Consider the following 15,072-nt stretch of genomic DNA (forward strand, 5'->3'; position numbering starts at 1 on the left):
AGTGACAGAGCCAAAGAAATTGGTTTGGAGTTTGCTGTTGATTCAGAGAAGCTTGCAATATTGTGTCAACCATCATCAAACTTAAAGTTAGATAGCACAAAAATGTAACATAAATCTGTTTATTTTCACTGCCTAATTCTTTGCATTAAGTTCCTTACTTTACATTGAATTAAGTTTCCACCATCTCATTTCTTTCTCTGCATGATTCTGAGACACTTTTATCTGTTCTTGGCTCTTATATTAGCCTATCTGTCCAAACCCATGTCGTTTTATTCTTGTATAATGCAACTGTTGTAAGGTTTGCACGTGCCATTTTCCTTCAGTATGCACACCTGACACTGCATAGGGTGGAAATAAGAAAGCAGGAAACAAAAGTCCAGTTAGTTTTACATCTGACAGTGAAAAACTTATAAGCTAATAATAAAGACATCACAGCAGGACACTTGGAAAAGTTCATGGTTATCAGCCAAATTCAACATGGCTTTGTAAATGGGAAATCATGTTTGACCAGTTTATTGGAGTTCTTTGAAGAAATTAAGTGATGTGGGAAAAGGGTAATTGGTGGATATCCTGTGTTTAGATTTTCAGATCTCCAACCTCTTCAGGCATTTTGGTTTTCACTTGATAACATGCTGCATCAAAGGATATTGTGGAAAATCATAGCTCATGATGTAGGAGGCAATATGTGGGTTGGCTAACAGGAAACAGAGAGTAAGCATAAATGGGTCTTTTTCTTATTGGTAAGTTGTAATGAGTAGTGTGCCGCAGGGATCAAAGTTGAACTTTTTACATCTTTTATAAATGAATAGCGCATCAGGAGGCTACAAAGGTTATAGATCGATTAAGTGAAAGGGCAAAATCTGTCAAATGGAGTATAATGTGGCAAAATGTGAAATTGTCCATTTTGGTAGTAAAAATATAAAAGAAGCATAATATCTAAATAGTGAGACACCGAAAGGGGTCTGGGTGCTCTAGTGTATAATTCACAAAAGGCTGGCATGTGGGTATAGCAAGTAATTAGCTAAGCTAATAGAAGAGAATTGAATGCAAAAGTAGGGAAGTTAAACTTCAGTGAGATAGAACCTTGGTGAGACCACATCTGGTGTACTGTGTACAGTATTAAACTCCTTACCCAAGGATGATAATGGATTAGAAGCATTTCAGGGAGGGTTTACTAGACTAATACCATGAATGGTCGTATTGTCTTAGGATGGATTGTTGAACAGGTTAAGTTTGATTCCCCTGGAGTTAGAAGAATGAGAGGGGACTTGATTGTAACATTTAAGATCCAAAGGAATCTTGACAGAGTGATGAGGAACGTTTTCTCTTGTGGGTTTTAATACTTTGTTGCTGATTTTATTTAAGGTCTTTAAATAGAACATAGAATAGTATATCACAATAACAGGCCTTTCCACCCACGACGTCTGTGCTGATCATGATGCCAAATTAAATTAAACCTATCTGCCTGCACATGAAATATATCCCTCTATTCCCGGCGGGTCCATGTGCATGTCTAAATGCCTCTTAAACGCCCCTATCGTGTCTTCTTCCACCACCACCCCTAGCAGCGCATTGCAGGCACCTACCACTCTCTGTGTAAAAAAAACTTACCCTACACACCTCCTTTAAACTTTTCCCCTCTCACCTTAAATGCACGTCCTCTAGTATTTGACATTTCTACCCTCGGAAAAAGACTTTGACTATCTACCCTATCTACATTTATAAATTTCTATCAGGTCTCCCCTCAGCCTCAGAGGCTCCAGAGAAAACAATCCAAGTTTGTCCAAACCCTGCTTATAGCTAATACTCTCTAATCCAGGCAATATCCTGGATTCTTCTGCACCCTCTCCAAAGTCCTCCACATCCTTCCTGTAATGGGAGGACCAGAACTGCACACAATACTCCAAATGCATCCTAACCAAAGTTTTATATAGCTGTAACATGACTTCCTGACTTTTATACTCAATGCCCTTGAGTAATGAAGACAAGCGTGCCAAATGCATTCCTTCCCACCCTCTCTACTTGTGTTGCCACTTTCAGGGAGCTATGGACTTTGACCCTAAGATCCCTTCGTATATCCATGCTCCTAAGGGTCCTGCCACTTACTGTATACTTTCCTCTTGCATTTGACCTCCCAATATGCATCACCTCACACTTGTCCAGATTAAACTACATTTGCCATTTCTCTGCCGGGGTTTCCAACTGATCTACATCCTGTTGTATCCTTTGACAACCTTCTTCACTATCCACAACTCCACCAATTTTTGTCTACAAACTTTCTAATCAGCTCATATATATTTTCATCCATGTCATTTAGACATCCCAGCACTGACGCATGCAGAACACCACTGGTCAAAGACTAAATCACTGTGGATCTCGTGCATTTTAATCTTCCGCATCAGCCTATCATGAGGGACCTTATCTTTACTCTGAAGTTTTCTTAGGATAGGTGCAGGCAGGAAGGATTACAGGGTTAATGCTGCCTGCATCTGAAGCCCATAAGCAAGTTGTGCAATGACCCATACACTATCTAGGGGAAAGAAAGCAATATTTGCATTTATATAAACTTGCAAAAATATTATTTTAAATTCAGGAATTCAGTTTGATTAACTTTAAGCTCGAGGCACGAATACTATGCACAAGAATTAAACACACCGTGGCCATCGACCAGAAACATTAACATTGATTATCATCCACAGACGCTGCCTGACCTGATGAGCATTTCTAACCACTGCAATTTTGTTTTTGCATTGATAGTTTAACTCTGCCCGTCTTAGACACAATACACATGCACACCTTTTAAAAGATCTTCCTTTCAAAGACCTGAATGCGCTTAAAGCACTTTGGCCACGTTACTTGGCAAGGAAAAGCACCTTGGACTCTGATTGACATGTTGAAGCAGCCAATGCCCTTCAACCACATCTACACCTCCCGCCCAATATCATAATTCCCTTCAAGATATTTTAAAAATGAATATCCACGTTGATCACATTATTGAAATTGGTTTTATATTCAGAACTATTAAATTTAATGATATTAATCAAAGTTACATCACCCACCAGCCGTTTGGGACCAGGGGGGTGGGGTTGCGCTCAGGACCATCAACTGTTCATCAAGAGTGAATCTGTGCCTCATTTTACAAATCGAGGGCATTTAGTGCACGGAAAACAGTCCATTGCCGGTCAGCCGGCCGCAGTGTCGGGGTCCGTCTCGGTATTTTTTAATTCTCCATGGTAACGGGAGGGAGGGGCGGGAGCCGGCCGACCCGGACGCGGAAGTGGTCCTGGTTTGACCTGCCTCTGGCTGGCTGACGCGGTGACAATGGCAGCTGCTGCAGGTAACAGAAGCGGGAGCCAAGCGCGGCCGGGAGACACGGCGACCTCGGCGGCGTTAGGCCCGCCCATCCCGGCGGCCCCGAGCACCTCACCGAGCAACCGGGGAGGTCGGGGTCCGGGGGGGTCTGTGCAGACGTGGCTTCCCCCCGCCCCCTTCCATTCATTGGCTTCCCGTCCGGGGCGGGAGCGGGGAAGTGGAGAAGGAGGGGGAACGGCGCGGGCGGCGGGGGGTGGTCCTGGGGATCCGAGAGGAGAGGGGGGGAAGGGTGGTCCCTGGGGATCTGGGGGGGGGGGGAGGGTGGTCCCTGGGGATCCGAGAGGAGGGGGGGGGGAGGGTGGTCCCTGGGGATCCGAGAGGTGGGGGGGGGGAGGGTGGTCCCTGGGGATCCGAGAGGTGGGGGGGGGGGAGGGTGGTCCCTGGGGATCCGAGAGGTGGGGGGGGGGGAGGGTGGTCCCTGGGGATCCGAGAGGAGGGGGGGGGAGGGTGGTCCCTGGGGATCCGAGAGGTGGGGGGGGGGAGGGTGGTCCCTGGGGATCCGAGAGGAGGGGGGGGGAGGGTGGTCCCTGGGGATCCGAGAGGAGGGGGGGGGGGAGGGTGGTCCCTGGGGATCCGAGAGGAGGGGGGGGGGGAGGGTGGTCCCTGGGGATCCGAGAGGAGGGGGGGGGGAGGGTGGTCCCTGGGGATCCGAGAGGAGGGGGGGGGGGAGGGTGGTCCCTGGGGATCCGAGAGGAGGGGGGGGGGGGAGGGTGGTCCCTGGGGATCCGAGAGGAGGGTGGTCCCTGGGGATCCGAGAGGAGGGGGGGGGGGAGGGTGGTCCCTGGGGATCCGAGAGGAGGGGGGGGGGGAGGGTGGTCCCTGGGGATCCGAGAGGAGGGGGGGGGGGGAGGGTGGTCCCTGGGGATCCGAGAGGAGGGGGGGGGAGGGTGGTCCCTGGGGATCCGAGAGGAGGCGGGGGGGGAGGGTGGTCCCTGGGGATCGGAGAGGAGGGGGGGGGAGGGTGGTCCCTGGGGATCGGAGAGGAGGGGGGGGGGGAGGGTGGTCCCTGGGGATCGGAGAGGAGGGGGGGGGGAGGGTGGTCCCTGGGGATCCGAGAGGTGGGGGGGGGGGTCCTGGGGATCCGAGAGGTGGGGGGGGGGTCCTGGGGATCCGAGAGGTGGGGGGGGGTCCTGGGGAACGGGGGGAAAGGGTCGGGTGGGACCTGTGGGGGGGTGTCACAGGGAGGGAGGGTCCGGGGAACAGGGGGGTTGCGGGGAGGTTGGGTTGTGAGGGAGAGGGTGAGTTGGGAGATGATGAGTGTGGGTCCAGGCTGCCAGGGTTTAGCCACGCTCTTTGATCCATTAGAGTTGGGGTATTTTTAATGTTGTTACTCGGTTCACCACTACATGGTGAGCATTTCTAAAGATATCTTCCCTCTGTTGTATTTTGCTCTCTGACTGTGAATCTGCTTGATTAAGGAAAATTGCAGTCAGAGACTGAATCCTCACCCCATTAACTCCAACTCTAAATCTCAACCAGACCTATACAATTGATGAGTGAGGTGATACCCCTCTGGTCACTCTTCAGGCACTTAGACGTGTGAGGTAATATGCTCTAGGATTGATTTTATTCTCCAGAGCTGTCTATGTCCCAACTCATCTGCAATGCCTCTTCTGCTCTCACGTGTACACCTTGGGTTCTCTACAGAGTTCTACGTAGCTATTCCCACTTCCTGGTGGTTTATAGCTGCAGTGCCCAGTTGGATTCTGAATTGAGTCTGTAATCTCTTTAATCCAGTACTAAAGCTCTAGTTACAACCTGTAAAAATTCCTCCTTGCACAAGTATTCATTCACCTGCCATACCAGTCCTTGTTTATCCCCATTGATTGTCTGCTTTGCAAATCCTAATCATGCAAATACCTGGCTATACTTCACAGGGCCTCTGCAAATTCTTCTGACCCTGCATACCACCTGCTTTACAAACTCTGGTCTAATGTGTGCATTTCTCCCCTTCCTCGGATAGTAATTAAGGAGCCTTTAGCTATATGGCTATGGTGGAACTGCCTCCCTAAATCCTTTTACTTCCCCATATCTCTTTCAAAGCCTATTTATGACATGCATGTTCAGCTGTGTTTTTTGCCCTCTGCCCTAATTTTCCTTAAGTTTGATCACCATTTGCAAAGTTAGTCATGACAGAAAACCTAAATTGTTTCTAGGGAGCAAAATATACAATAAAAGCAATGTTGGAAACACTTGGCAGGTTGGGCAGCATTAATGCTTGACCACATCTCATCTGTTCCTTGAATGTCTGTCCTTTTACCCTCTCCTCCCTGACAGAGCAAGAAGGGAGTTTGTCTGGCATGGTTCTGACTAACGTCCGCATTCAACGGATCGTACTTTGCAATTTCTGCCAGCTCCAATAAGATTTCACCAGTTGATGCACTTTGCGTCCCTTTCAGCATTCTGCAGGATCACTTCCTTCTTGATTCATTGGTCTGCTCTGGTGGAGAACTGCTAGCATTTTCCAGGAAGTTCCAGTCCATTGTTATTGATGTAAAAGTAGCAACAACAATGCAAGTTATTTTGTTCTGGCAAATGTAATTTCCAATGTGGCAAAATTAATTTTTTGTTGCAGTTATTTTGTATCAACGGTTTGCAGCAGATATAACTTTGCAAAATACATTGATGCATAATTATTGACTCTGCACCCATTAAATGCTATCAATGCCTCATAATTCGTCAAGATGAATGGCCAGTTAGTTTGAATGAGGTATTACTTTGATGGAGGAATGCTACTTAAATACCAAAAAACTCTTTAAAGAGTGGAGAAATGATTTAAATTCCACCTGAAGTGATGAATGAGAAGTCATTTAAAAAAAAGATTCAGTGTACTGGAGTGTTAGCCTACTTCAGTTTTTTCAAAGTCTCAAACAGAATGTTGGATTCACTGGCAAGACCAATATTCATTACCATTCCTTTATTTTGGGAGACTTGGTGAAGCTTATGCCAGTGAATATTAAGGGCAGGTGGTTAGACTCTTACATGAAAATTACCTGCCACATCAGGCTGTGAATATAAATTGTTTAGATCTTGCTCCATGTGGGTGTGAATGGATTTGAACATTGTGCAGCTATGAGGAAGTAACACCAGTCCTGGCCATATGAAGGAAGCTTTAATGAAGAAGTAGAAATGGTTGGGTGTAGGACACTGTTCTGAGAGTATCTGCAGCAGTGTACAATAGCTGGGATTATTGAGAGGCAACAATTTTCCAGTGCACAAAGCATTAGCCCAGTTATGGGAGTGTTTTCTCACCTTCAGTTTTATCAGGATTTCTTGATGCCACACAGTCAAACGCTGCCTTGATGTCAAAGGCAATCACTCTCATCTCATGAAAAGTTATAATATAAATACATTGAAATATTAAATAACACACTTTGAACTGCATTTATATATAGCCTGTGGCTGATGAAGCCTTACGTTTATAAACCATGCTGGACATAAATTGTTTTATGTAAATGTACTTATACTGGCTCTTGTCAGTTTTACAGCAGCTTCTGAGGTTCATTCTTTCCATTTGTCACCTTTTTGGATCAGGATAAGTTCTGATTCTTTGTAACTGAGTAACCATGTCGCATTTAATAATGCTGTACAGATTCTTTACAATGTTAAACATATTGCATAAGCAACTTTTTTAATTTTTACTATGAATTTGAATAATTAAAATATAAAGGAGTGGCATAAATGTTATGATCATGTACAAAATGGAAATCATTACTAGTGTAACAGGGCATTACACTATTACTAGTGTAATATGGCAGTGTAGTGTCTGGACCTTATCTGTCTAAATGAACTAAACACCTCTTGACTATCTCAAGAATGTGTCTGGAACTATAAAAGTTGTTATTTTATCTATTGATCAAATAGAATTTGCTGCCGGAAAGGTTGGAAGAGCAGATTCATTGACATTTTTGAGAGGATTGGATATGTATTCAAAAAGGGAAAAAGTGCTTAACTGGTAAAATGGACTCGGTGGGTGCTGTAACAACAAACATTCAGATGTGTCAATGGATTTTTTTTGGCTAATCTTATGATTAGACTAATTGATGTAAAGTCCCTATTTTCAGTTTTAACAGCCAGATTAATTGGTGCACAGTTTTCTAATTTCCATAAATGAAGGATTTATTAGTAAATTACAACATAAAATAGACCATTCAAACCAGCCAGCATTAGTGTTCATGCACCACATAAGCAATGATTATAATATCTTGTCCTATGCCCCTTTCCTTCAGCCATTACTAATTTATTAATTGTTCATATGGTCTTCTACTATAAAAACAGAAAGTAGTTGGATACACTCGGGTCAGGCAGCATTTGTGGAAAAAGAAACGATGAACATGTCGGGTCCAGAACCCTTCATCAGAACTCTAACCCTAGATGGATGCTTTGAATAGTGGAGAATAGTAATGGGTCCTGGACATGAAACTTCAAATGTTTCCCATTCCACAGGCGCTGCCTGGCCTGCTGAGTGTTTCCAGCATTTTTTGTTTACAGATTGCCAGCATTTACAGGATTTTATTTTTCACTGCAGTTTCTACCTTAGTCATTAATTCTAGGTATGATTTGCCAACTCTAAATGTTGCCTTTTTTTTTAATTGGAATTGCTTTAATGATTTGTTAGCCCTCTGATCTCCACTTTTGTACTGATAATTCAATACGGAATTATCAGAACTGCTACTCTTTTAGAATTGGCTCTTGGATGAAATGTGTAACTGAAACCTTACCTACCTTGATCTTGTAGACGGCAGAGCTCCCAAGGCATCTTTTCAAAATTTGTCCAGTATTTTAGTCAACTTTCAGAATGTTTTGCATACATTTTCTGTTTACTTGGTACTAAAGCAGTTGATATGGGCATTTGCTCAATTGCCTATTGTGGCGTATTGCTCCTAGTTCAACAATAACTCGTTTAAGATGACCTTCATTAAAGATAAAATTTGATAATCAGGCACATTCTTTCATTACAAAGCTGATTAAATATCAAGTGACTTTGAACATTCATATTTCTCAATCCTGCAGATAACTAGACTATTTAAAGCACTCTGTCAATGGCTACAGGTGTGTTTCCATTGTTGGTAATGAGTGATAAAATTCATTAATCCATGGATCTGAATAATTTGTTTTAAGTGTAATTTTCCACAACTTCAGTGTAAACCCAGTGCTTTTATAAATGGTTTTCCTTTGATAGATGATCTTCATTTCAATCATTCAGCATGTACAAGGATGAAAAAGCATAAAATCTCTCGCAGGTGCAACCAAAACCTGTTCCGGGACTTTACATAGTTCACTTCAGTTTATGTCCATGTTATCTTAGATGTCAGATCCATATGGTTTTGCTTCTCCCAATTTTTTTTTGATGTTCAGATAGATAATGGTACAAAAAATTATAACTTGATCATTAACTTGCTGATTTGACAGCTGTGTCAGCAAGCATTTGTTCTATTCAGTTTCATCTGTTGTAGGCCGGTGAGAAAGTCTTCAATGCTCTTTGATTAGTGTGTATTTATCTCCACTTTATAGCCATCGATCATAGAACAGCGCAGCATGGTAACAGGCCCTTCAGCCCATTATGTCTGTGCCAACCATGATCCCAATCTAACTAATCCCATCTGCCTGTTCATGGTTTATATCCCTCTATTTCCCACCTGTTCGTGTGTCTATCTAAATGTCCCCTAAACATTGCTTTCGTATCTGCTTCTACCATCTCCGTTCCAGGTACCTACCACTTTCTGCATGAAAACAAAACTTGCCTCGCATATCTTTGCACAAATTTCCCCCTCCCACCTTAAACCTGTGCTCTCTATATTTAACATTTCCACCTTGGGGAAATAGAACCTGACAATCTTCCCTCTCTATGCCTCTCATAATTTTATATATTATTGTCAGGTTGCCCCTCAGCCTCCAATGCTCCAGAGAAAACAATCCAAGTTTGTCCAACCTCTCCTTATAGCTAGTTTATTCCAATCCAGGTGAACCTCTTCTACACCCTCTCTAAACCTTCCACATTCTTTGTGTAATGTGGGACCAAACTGCACAATATAGTCAATGTGGCCTAACCAAAATTCTATACTGCTGCAATGCGACTTCCCAACTTTTATACTTGCTGCTCTGATTGATGAAGGCAAGTATGCTGTATGCCTTCTTTACCACCCTATCCACTTGTGTTATCACTTTCAGGGAGCTATGAGCCTGCATCCCAAATTCCCTCTGTACATCGATAATCTTAAGGGTCCTACCATATACCGTATACTTTCCTCTTGCATTTGACCTCCCAAAATGCAGCACCTCGCACTTGTGCAGATAAAACTGCATTTGCCATTTCTCTGCCCAACTTTCCAACTGATCTATATCCTGCTGTATCCTTTGACAATCTTTCTCACTATCCACAACTGCAATTTGTGTGTCATCTGCAAACTTACTAATCAGACCACCTATACTTTAATTTCAATCCTATATAAATATATTACAAACAACAGAAGTCCCAGCATTGATCACAGATTTCCAGTCAGAAAAACACCCCTCCACCACTACGCTCCATCTTCTATGACCAATCCTGCAAACATCTGTGGGAAAGGCAACTCAGCAGTCCCAGCCATATCATTAAAATTGCTGCTCTATCTGTAAAGTGCAGATAAATGTACATACCAGAGTTAAGTGTTTCCCAGAAAAATTACAGAAAAAAAATTTAGTGCATGCATGTATGATCCCATTTACAATTTTTTTTTTGTCTTGTTTTTCAGGTTCAGGGATTCTGTTCACCTTGGCTCTGCTGACCATTACTCATGCTGTCACTCTGAAGCATTATTTGTCAAATTCTGATGTTGAAAGATTAGCACAAACTTTAGAACAGCCTTTTTTAAATTTGGAGAATGCCTATTACACCATAGTAGGCTTGCAAAAGCTAGGAAAAGAGGTAGCAGATGAACAGGTAAGAAGTAGCACAAAGATAATGTAAATTCCAATAAATTTCATGAATGCACATCATGGGTTTTCATCTAGTACAAGTTCTCGTATTTGGGATACATCTTCCTTCATTGGAAAAGATCCACGAAGCCTCCCCAGTTATCTCTTAAGACAAAAGAAAGAAATGTAAAGTTGCGTGATTTTTTTTTCAAGGATACATTTTGAATTAATGCTCTTCTGGGATAGATGGTCTGCAAATTACCCCCTGGATTAATATCAAACGTTGATTTTCAAGTCCCTTAGCATCATACTGTATTTGTACTACTTTTGGATTCTAATTGGTGCTTGATTACTAGCACTATTAATAATGAGGAGCTAGTCTTAGGCTGCAAGATCACATTAATGAATCGGAAAGATGGGTAGAGAAATGCCAGGTGGAACTTAATCCTAATGCGTGTGAGGTGATGCACTTTGGGAAGACGAATAAGGGTAGGACCTCTACAGTGAAAAATAGGGTTCTAAGGGACTAGTGAGTAACAGGAACCTCAGTGTGGAAGTCCAAAGATCCCTGAAGGTGGCACCATTAGCAGGGATGTAGAATATAAGAATAGGGAGGTTATGATACAACTGTATGTATTTTATTTTAAGATGTGGGGCTGCAGCTGGAGTACTGTATGCAGTTCTGGTCGCTGCACAATAGGAAGGATGTGATTACACTGGAGAGGTGACACTGGAGATTCACCAGGATGTTGCCTCAGATGGAGCATTTCAGTTACAAAGGAGAAACTGGATGGGCTGGATTTGTTTTTACAGGATGGGGAACCAGATTGAGGTATGAAATGTATCAGTGGTATGGACGGTAAGAAACTTTTTCCCCCCCCACAGAAAGGTGTGTAAAACTAGAGGACATGGGTTTAAGGTCAGGGGGAGGAAATGTAAAGGGGATCTGAGGAAGAATATTCACCCAGAAGTGATTGGAGTCTCTGCCTCCAACAACTCTTGAAGGGATTTTGGAGTCAGAGACTCCCACAACATTTTTAAGTATCTAGATGAGCATTTGAATTGCCAAAACACCGAAAATTAGATTAGTGGAAAAGGGGAATATTATGTTTTATGTATTATGTTTAGTAATGAGTTTATTTTCCCGAATCTCTTCATTCAGGCAGCCTGTAACTTTTTGAAATCACAAGTGGACTTCACAAGTGTTGATTCCCTTTTTTATGCTGCTGAAGCAAGTCAAGCTCTACGCAATTGTGAGGCAAGTAATGCAGTAATTTGGTAATCTACGTTCATATATAAAGCATACAGGAAATATTTTGTCCGCTGATTGGTTAGCTTCTAAAGGCATGTTTATTTCACTTAAAAGGCTGCAGAGGCTTGTTCCACAATGTCTTTTGCTATATTGAAACAAGGATGATTCTAAGGCTGCAAAGAAGTTTGTTGTAGTAGTAGTACTACTACAACAGGGAAACCAATGTTATTAAATCATTTATACCATTTCACTTTATTAAGTAACGTGAGTTGCTAGCAAAATGGTAAGAGTGATGTTGGTTTGAAAATCTGAACATTTATATCAAGGAAAGGAATGGAATTGGGTTTCGTGCTAGTATTTTAAATAAAAGGAAGATTATGGTATTTATGCTGCCAAATTTAGCTTGTGAACCCTCTGGCTTTCTTCATCATGAAAAATTATTAAACCAGGGATTACAATCCACAATTCTCTGTCCATCTGGTGATGGTGAAAAGCATATTGATGAATTTGTGATGTACTTCATGTTGTGGGACTGTTATTCATCATTAATTTTATGTTGAAGGGTAATGAATAACCTAAGATTAAAATCTCTTCATTCCATAAGTTTTCTTTCATTCTGCTGAAAAATGGAAAATACATGGTCCTAAATAGTCTGTAAAGTAGAAGTAGATGCCTTGAATGCCTGACAGAAGTGGGAGGACTAATAAGCAGATACTAAATTCTTCCTCAAAATTCATTCACAGATTACAGTCAGCAATGAAACCAGAGACTTTTTGTTAGCAACAGTGAGTGATGATTCTTCAGTTACCCAGATTTATCATGCAGTTGGAGCTTTAAGTAATCTTGGCCTTCCTCTGGCATCTCAGGAAGTTCTCAACGCCCTTACAGCTCACATCTCTAAAGATGATGCCTCCTTGGGGTATGTAAGCTTTTTTGTATTGCTGTTGTTGAAAACCAGTAATTTGTCATTTGTAGATAATTACTTAAACTCCTATGTGATCAAGAATATGTATGTACTTAGCTATTCTGCAAAGAAACTACTTGTGCATTTGTGTGTTTTCAAAAATTGCTTTCATTATTTCAGCAGATTACTTGGAACTGAAGGGAGGGCATTTGACCCATTGTATTTGTGCATACTCTTCAAAAATAAACTGTAATTACTCCCACCTATGCTCATTACTTTTCAAATATATATCCAATTTTCTTTTTGAAGTTTGCTATTGAATCTGCTTTCACATTTGTTTCGGATGATCAATTCATGACAATTGACTGCATGACAATGTATCTCTTCGAATTTCATCCAGTTCTTTTCTCAATTAAATTTGTGTTCTCCAATTACAAATCTTCCTCCTCCATAGTTACATCATGTGCCAAAAACCTAGTAGCTTGAAAATTCTTTAGTGCTTGGAAAAGTATGTTAAATATTTAGTGCACAGTGGGCCAATAAGGTTCTTTTATTTTGGAATGTTCATTGCTGCAAAATTCTGTTGCACTCGAGACCCAAAGTGTTGTGTTCAGTATTACCGGCCTTGCATGTTATTGTGCTCATAGGTCGGTCTTCTACTGTCTCTATCCTTGTGCCATCCATGTTCAATGTGTGTAACAGTAAAAATTCTGGAATTGTTGTTCAAACAAGCGATATACATAATAAAGTGCTATTCACATATCCAAGCAGATCCATGCCTTAGGCTGACATACACTTAAAGAATCTGGAAGGAAAATCAATGGCTGCTTAGTCCATATGGTATTTCCCAGATTTTTGGTTACCAGTCAGTTTTCCTGAGAAAGTTAACTGCTTGGCACCCCTATGTCTTGTGCAACAATTAGAACTTCTAGCCCAATTTTTAAAATATCCTTAATCAATTTTTTTTCCTAATTTGATTTGGGAGGGGTGTATCTGTGGCTGTATTCACTGGCATATCCTATAAGGACACTAACTTGTCATTCTGATAATTTGATGCAGGTATTTAATCACAATTCAAAATTATTCTCTTAATTTTTTTTGTATTGCAATCACTCTAAAAATATTATATCAACAAAATAGTTGGCTTCATCATGCAAGCTGGAACCAGACTGAATTGATAACTAAATCCTGATAACAAACATGATATAAATAGGGTTCATCAGCAATCCAAAAATGATAATTTATCTCAAGCTCTGTGAGAGATTGGTGTAATTAAGTACAATCAGTGCATTCTAAATCACTTAAGGGCCAATGTTTATTTGATACATGGAGACAGAAGTTTGGGCACTCCTGGAGCTGTAAATACTGTTGTGAATCTGCCCAGGATTGCAAGAAACTGCAGAGAGTTGTGGACACAGCCCAGCAAGTCACGGAAACCAACCTCCCCTCCTTGGACTCTGTCTTTACCTCTCGCTGCCTTGGTGAAACAGCCAGCACAATCAAAGACCCCACCCAGCTGGGTCATTCTCTCTTCTCTCCTCTCCCATCAGGCAGAAGATACAGGAGCCTGAGGGCACGTACCACCAGGCTCAAGGACAGCTTCTGTCCCACTGTGATAAGACTATTGAACTGTTACCTTGTACGATGAGATGGACTCTGATCTCACAATCTACCTTGTTGTGACCTTCCACATTATTGTCTGCCTGCACAGCACTCTCTGTAACTGTAACACTTTATTCTGCATTGTTATTGTTTTTACCTGTACTACCTCAATACACTCTGTACTAACTCAATATAACTGCACTGTGTAATGAATTGACCTGTACGATTAGTATGCAAGACCAGTTCTTCACTGTACCTCGGTATAAGTGACAATAATAAACCAATACCAGATATAATTGAAGCAAAGGAGCAACAGATATAGTTTATTCTGCTTCTGTACTATCCAAACACTGAGAATATACTGTAGTTAAGATGTAGGAAAATGTTCTGTTTTTATGTACAGAAGAAGGTATCTTGAAACAGTGCATAGAGAATTTTGTCCAAGCAGATGCTACAAAGTATGAGAGAGTTATTTTGTGATCTCAAACTGAGTAGCATAATAAAATTGCAGTAAATTCAGAACTTCACAACCTTTTGATATACAGTAATGGAGAGTGCAGATATGTTCAGATAATAATTACTTCAGTTTTCTTTTACTAGTACTTTGAGATCACAGGATCATTAAATGGAGTTTCTTCTGATCCTTCTGAGCTTTCTAATGCACTGTAAATTATTGTCACATGTACCGAGCTACAGTAAAAAAAAACTTTCTTTTGCATATTATCCATACTGATCATTTCATAACTTCGAGCTAGTACAAGACAAAATAATAACAATGCAGAATAAAGTATTAATTACAGAGAAAGTGCAGTGCAGTAGACAATAAGGTGCAATGGTGTGGTTGCATCCGCTGTGGTACAAATTGAATTACAACGATGTAAAATACAGTTTTAATCTGTCATTAACCTTTTCATATATACCCCGAGTATTAGACAGCTTTGACTCTAACTATGTTCTTACTCTTTACAGAATTATCCATGCACTATTGGCAGCTTCTTACCTTTCTCAGCAGGCTGATCTGAGAAGCATTATGGAGGAGGTTGAG

The 15,072-nt window shown here is 41.6% G+C and overlaps 1 protein-coding gene across 2 annotated transcripts in view; it reads left to right on the forward strand.

The window, feature by feature from the left end:
• Window positions 1-3,073: 3,073 nt before the first annotated feature.
• Window positions 3,074-15,072, forward strand: part of rpn2 (ribophorin II) — a 43,436-nt gene continuing 31,437 nt past the window's right edge. Inside the window, exons 1-5 of one of the 2 annotated variants that reach the window (XM_052031160.1) lie at window positions 3,074-3,337; window positions 10,107-10,294; window positions 11,432-11,527; window positions 12,265-12,440; window positions 14,997-15,072. In XM_052031160.1, the coding sequence (XP_051887120.1) occupies window positions 3,322-3,337; window positions 10,107-10,294; window positions 11,432-11,527; window positions 12,265-12,440; window positions 14,997-15,072 (552 nt within the window). In that variant the 5' untranslated portion in view covers window positions 3,074-3,321. The remainder of the gene's footprint in view (window positions 3,338-10,106; window positions 10,295-11,431; window positions 11,528-12,264; window positions 12,441-14,996) is intronic. The other variant, XM_052031159.1, reaches the window with a different exon arrangement.

Source organism: Pristis pectinata, chromosome 16, assembly GCF_009764475.1.
Source record: "Pristis pectinata isolate sPriPec2 chromosome 16, sPriPec2.1.pri, whole genome shotgun sequence".
In the NCBI taxonomy this organism is placed as follows: Eukaryota; Metazoa; Chordata; class Chondrichthyes; order Rhinopristiformes; family Pristidae; genus Pristis; species Pristis pectinata.